The 5,712-nt window shown below is 57.5% G+C and overlaps 1 protein-coding gene across 2 annotated transcripts in view; it reads right to left on the bottom strand.

Annotated features, from left to right (window-relative positions):
• Nucleotides 1-5,518, bottom strand: part of TNNC2 (troponin C2, fast skeletal type) — a 6,859-nt gene extending 1,341 nt beyond the window's left edge. Inside the window, exons 1-4 of one of the 2 annotated variants that reach the window (XM_015828869.1) lie at nt 5,439-5,518; nt 4,205-4,256; nt 3,237-3,380; nt 3,037-3,151 (exon numbers count right to left, since the gene is read on the bottom strand). In XM_015828869.1, coding sequence (XP_015684355.1) covers nt 3,037-3,151; nt 3,237-3,380; nt 4,205-4,256; nt 5,439-5,441 — 314 coding nt within the window. In that variant the 5' untranslated portion in view covers nt 5,442-5,518. Of the gene's footprint in view, nt 1-3,036; nt 3,152-3,236; nt 3,381-4,204; nt 4,257-4,535; nt 4,688-5,438 lie in introns of those variants that run through there. The other variant, XM_015828868.1, reaches the window with a different exon arrangement.
• Between the last annotated feature and the right edge of the window lie 194 nt (nt 5,519-5,712).

Below are 5,712 nucleotides of genomic sequence, written 5' to 3'. Positions count from 1 at the left end.
AGGAATTCTGGGAGTTGAAGTCCACGAGTCATGAGAGGGCCATAGTTCCCCCATGCTGGCTCAGGAATTCTGGGAGTTGAAGTCCACGAGTCATGAGGGGGTCATAGTTCCCCCATGCTGGCTCAGGAATTCTGGGAGTTGAAGTCCACCAGTCATGAGGGGGGCATAGTTCCCCCATGCTGGCTCAGGAATTCTGGGAGTTGAAGTCCACGCGTCATAAAAGAGCCAAGGTTGCCTACCCCTGCCCCAGACCGTCCCACCTCTGCAGCCTCAACACCAGCTGAGAGCAGAACCAGAAGGCAGAATAACAGAGTAGGAAGGGGCCTTTAAGGTCTTCTAGTCCAACCCCCTGTTTAAACAGGAGACCCTAGACTAGGTCGGACAGTGTTCAGACTTGAATACTGGGCCCTGTCTAACAAAACGAAATTCAGTGTAGAGAAAATAAGATTTTACACTTAGGCAAGAAAAGCCAAACGTACAGGGGCAGATTAGGTGAAACCTGGCTCCATAGCGGTAACTGTTAGATTTTGGAGCCCGAGTGGACAATCACTTAAATGTGAGCCAGCCAGCCAAATAAACCCTGTGCAATCCTAAGCTGCATTAACAGAGGGATTTAACTGTGATCACGTGAGGTACTAATACTATACAGCCTGAGTAAGACCACACCTAGAATACTGCAACCAATTTTGGTCTCCACACTATAAAAAAGATGCTGAGACTCTAGAAAGAGTGCAGAGAAGAGCAACAAAGATGATCAGGGGACTGGAGGATAAAACTTACAAGGAACGGTTGCTGGAATTGGGGATGTCTAGTTTAATGAAAAGAAGGACGAGGGGGGACAAGATAGCAGCCTTCCAGTATCTCAGGGGCTGTCCCAAAGAAGAGGGAGTCAAGCTATTCTCCAAAGCGCCTGAAGGCCGAACAAGAAGCAACGGATGGAAACTAATCAAGGAGAGAAGCAATCTAGAACTAAGGAGAAACTTCCTGACAGTTAAAACAATTAACCAGTGGAACCACCTGCCTCCAGAAGCGGTGGATGCTCCAACACTGGAAGTTTTTAAGAAGAGACTGGACAGCCATTTGTCTGAAATGGTATAGCGTTTCCTGCCTGAGCAGGGGGTTGGACTAGATGACCTCCAAGCTCCCTTCCAACTCTGCCATTCTGATTCTGAAGGTCTGAAGAGTCTCACCTCCACTGGAAAGGCAAGGTCCATCAGGTAAGCCCTGACCTGCCCCGCTAGCCAAGGATTAGCCCAGAGGGCAGGAGGTAGCTGCTCCCCACAATTGCTTTCTCTTCCGGGCCACGCAGGGAGCCACGGAGGCGTGGAATCCTACAGCCGTGGGCTAACTTTTGAGGAGGACAGACATGTCGAAGAATCTTCATTTGAGAACGTGGGCAAGAATGGACGACTCGGTCCACTGAATGCGCCCCCCCCTCTGCTTGGCTGCAGCACCAAGTGGCCCAGTGGGGAAGGCACCAGGCTAGACAGTGGGAGGGAGGGAATTCTAGTCCCACCTTAGCCACGAAAGACGGCTGGGTGACATTTTGGGCCAATCACCAGGAGACGGTGAGTTCCAGTGCCGCCTTAGACACAAAAGCCCTATGAATAACTTTTGGGCCAGGCCCTCTCTCCTGGCCCAGCCCACCCCACAGGCTTGTTGTTGTGGGGAAAATAGGAGGTGTATTCTTAAGTGGGCTCCTGGGCTCCAAGATCACCGCAGATGGGGACTGCAGCCAAGAAATTAAAAGACGCTTGCTCCTGGGGAGGGAAGCTATGGCAAATCTAGGCAGCATACTCAAAAGCAGAGACATCATCACCCTGCCAACAAAAGTGCGTGTAGTCCAGGCCATGGTTTTCCCAGTTGCCATGTGTGGCTGTGAAAACTGGACCCTAAGAAAGGCTGAGCGCCAAAGAATGGAGGCCTTTGAACTCTGGTGCTGGAGAAGACTCCTGCGAGTCCCCTGGACTGCAAGGCGATCCAACCGGTCGGTCCTAGAGGAGATCAACCCCGACTGCTCTTTAGAAGGCCAGATCCTGAAGCAGAAACTCAAGTACTTTGGCCACCTAATGAGAAGGAAGGACTCCCTGGAGAAGAGCCTGATGCTGGGAAAGACGGAGGGCAAGAGAAGAAGAAGGGGACGACAGAGAAGGAGGGGGCTGGATGGAGTCCCTGAAGCAGCAGGCCTGAGCTTCAATGGACCATGGCATCGGACCTGGCTACCTTCGAGACCGCCTTCTGCCACAGATTACCCCCCACCGACCTGTACGCTCCCACAGAGAGGGTCTCCTCAGGGTGCCGTCAACCAGACAGTGCCGGCTGGCGACCCCCAGGGGGAGGGCCTTCTCGGTGGGAGCTCCCACCCTCTGGAACGAGCTGCCCCCAGAGATCCGGGTGATTCCGGATCTCCCCTCCTTCCGCCGCGCCCTCAAGAGTTGGTTGTTTCAGCGGGCAGGACTGGCCTAGGGGTATTTAAATTGGTTTTAACAAAATTTTAGTAGAAGCGGCCTATTCAAATATTTATTTTTAATCATTTTTAAATTTTGTATGGTATTGTATTATTGTTTTTAAACCGGCTGTAAGCCGCCCTGAGTCCTCCGGGAGAAGGGCGGGGTATAAATTTAATAAAATGAAAAAATGAAATGAAATGACTCCAGAAGATGGGAGAGGACAGGAAGGCCTGGAGGAACGTGGTCCATGGGGTTGTGATGGGTCAGACACGACTTCGCAACTAACAACAATTCTTAAGTGCATTGGCCACTTTGAGTTCCTTATGAGGTTATAAAGAACCCCTGTTTGAGAGAGAGGGGTGGTTTAGAAATATGAAATATAACAGAGTTGGAAGGGACCTTGTAGGTCATCTAGTCCAACCCCCCACCCAGGCTGGAGACCCTACAGACCCTATATAACTAAATAAAGATGAGATAGAAATCTAATGAATAAATAAGAAGCATCCTCCCGCTCCCCCAAGGCCAGCCTGCCCCCCCCCCCCAGCAGACCCCCATCCCTGCCCTGCCCAAGGACCCAGGAGCCCACCTGTCAAAGATGCGGAAGCACTCGGCCAGCTCCTCCTCGGACTTGCCCTTGGCGTCCTCCTTCATCTGCCTCACCATCATCACCAGGAACTCCTCGAAGTCGATGGTTCCGCTGCCTGCGGGGGGGGTCCCAGCCCAGAGTTAGGGGGGGTTTCCCCAGGTCCCTCTCCTCCCCCCCTCCCGGCTTCTGCCCCCTCTCACCATCCTCGTCCACCTCCTCTATGATGGCGTCCAGCTCCTCCTTGGTGGGCGTTTGGCCCAGCATCCGCATGACCGTCCCCAGCTCCTTGGTGCTGATGTCGCCCCCCCCATCGGCATCAAACATGTCAAAGGCGGCCTTGAACTCTGCGGGGGGGGCACAAGGGGGGGGCTCAGCCTCTGCCGGAGAAAGGCAGGGCGCCCCCGCCTCCCTGCTCTCCCCATTGCCAAGACGGCCACTGGGCCGGGCACCAAGGCCAAACATTCAGAAGTGGCCTTGACTTACAGCAGTTTCATTTAGTGACCGCTCGGAGTTACAACGGCACTGAAAAAAGTGACTTGGGACCGGTTTTCACACTCGCAACCCCTGCAGCACCCCCCCCTCCAAGGTCACGTGGCCAAAATTCAGAGGCTTATTTATTTATTTATTTATTTATTTATTGTTTAAATTTATATGCCGCCCTCTCTCCCTTACGGGACTCAGGGCGGTGAACAGGCAATAATAAAAATCACAGTAAATATTACATAAAAGCCTGCTCTAAAATATAAAACCCCTAACAAAACCCAATCAAAACTACGCCAGGCCGGCCGCATGGAACAGATGAGTTTTCAGGGCTTGGCAACTGACTCGTATTTATGACGGTCGCAGCGTCCCAGTTGGGTCAAGAGATCCCCCTTTTGCGACCTTCTGAGAAGCGAAGCCGATGGGGAAGTCAGATTCACTTAACAACCATGTTATTAACTGAACAACTGCAGCGATTCACTTAACAACAGTGGCAAGGTTGTAAAACGGGGCACGACTCACTTAACAACTGTTTGGGGCTCAATTGTGGTTGTAAGTCGAGGACTAGCCTGACACCCCTGGCCAAACTCTACTATGCCCCTCTGGGCACCCAGAGCCCCCCACTCCTCCCTCCGATGCCCCCCCCCAGGGGCTGCCCTCACCGCCCTGCCCCGTCCGGCAGACTCACCCGCAATCATCTCCTCGCTGAGGTAGGAGCGGGCCTCAGCCTGCTGGTCCGTCTGCAAGGCAAAGACAGGGGTGACCGAGGGCCGGGGAGGGGGCCCAGTGGGGCCTGCCTAGGGGAAACCAGTGCCCCCCCATCCCATCTGACCTGAGTCCCAGGGCCCTTCACAGCATCTTCTGTGGGCACCGGGGGCTCCTCACCCCGAAAGCAGGACAGCCGCCCACCCACCCACCCACCCCTCTACTTTTCGGCTGAAAGGGAAGAGGCAGCCGCAACCAGGGATGGGGACCCCTGTGGGGAAGGACTGCCAGAGAAGGGCAGGGGGGGCAGGGACCTCCATCCTTTCTTCCTCGGGTCCTTCCAAGCAGAGTCGTGGCCCCAGATGAAGCCCAAGTTGAGGTCTGGAGAGCTGCTGAGGGACAGTCTCCAAGTCTGCCTGGCTGGAGAATCTGGCTGCTCCTCCCGGGGGCAGCTGCTCTTGTCCTCCTTCCCTCCCCCCTGGGTCCCAGGCCCCGTGCCCTCCTCCTTGGTCCCTGGCCCAGAGGCAGGCGGCCAGCGCGGGGTGGGGGGGGGCTTCTTGAGACGCGGGCTATTCTTAGCCAAACTGGAGCTGCCGGGAGCGCCTTCTAGGGGCGGCTCCAGGCGGGCTGCCAGCCAGACCCGCACCTGTCCAGCCCCCCCCCACCCCCCCACCCCCCGGATTGGGTTACTCCTTCAGGAGGCTCTTGGGGCTGTGAGATGCCCAGGCAGCCCTGGCGCCTCCTGACCCGGGGCTCAGCTTTCCCCGACGGCCAGCTCCTCCTTTTCGCAGCCCTCCCGCCTCGCCGGAGGTCCCCGGGGACGCCGAATCCCACCCCCTCTTGCCCCCCCCCACAAACCTCCCCTAACCCCTTCAGGTAAAGCAGCAGAAGTCACCCACCCGGTCTCCCCCACCCCCACTGCCCAGTCCCCCCCAGTCGCCCCAGCAGCCTCGGCCAACGGGTCGCGGTGCCCCCCCGGCCCCACACAGGGCGGCTCCGCCAGAGCCCGGCTTGTGTCCTGGCCGCTTCCTCGCCGCTCCTGCGCTGGCCCTGGGCGCCGGGGCCGCCCTGTCCCACGGGACACTCGACCAACCAGTCCAGCCGGCCGTCGGTGCGCAGGCGGCGCTCCCGTCCGGCGTCCCGGCAGGAGGGTCAGCTCCAGCCGTCCTGGCGCCGTCCATCCCCGGGCTCCGGGCCCGGGCTCTTACCATGCTTACCATGTTGGCAGGTGTCACCCCGGGGCCACCCACAGAACAGAACCTCCGTGTCCCCCTCCGGTCTGAGCAGGTGGCAAGCGCTGCCCCGCCCGCCGGCCGGACCCCTTTGTACCCCGGAGGCCGGCAGGGGCCCCCCCCGGACCCTCCGATTGGGCGCCAGGGGAGGCAGCCCTGCCCGGGGGGCCAATCCCCTCCGGCCTCACCTGTCGATTGGTCAGCCGGGCGTTTTACCAAATTTAGCCAAGGTTCTCCCGGCCGGGAGGGAAGGGGGGGG

This window comes from Protobothrops mucrosquamatus, unplaced genomic scaffold, assembly GCF_001527695.2.
Source record: "Protobothrops mucrosquamatus isolate PMUCROS unplaced genomic scaffold, P.Mucros_1.0 scaffold5045, whole genome shotgun sequence".
Lineage (NCBI taxonomy): Eukaryota > Metazoa > Chordata > Lepidosauria > Squamata > Viperidae > Protobothrops > Protobothrops mucrosquamatus.
This window is presented reverse-complemented; position numbering and strand designations above follow the sequence as displayed.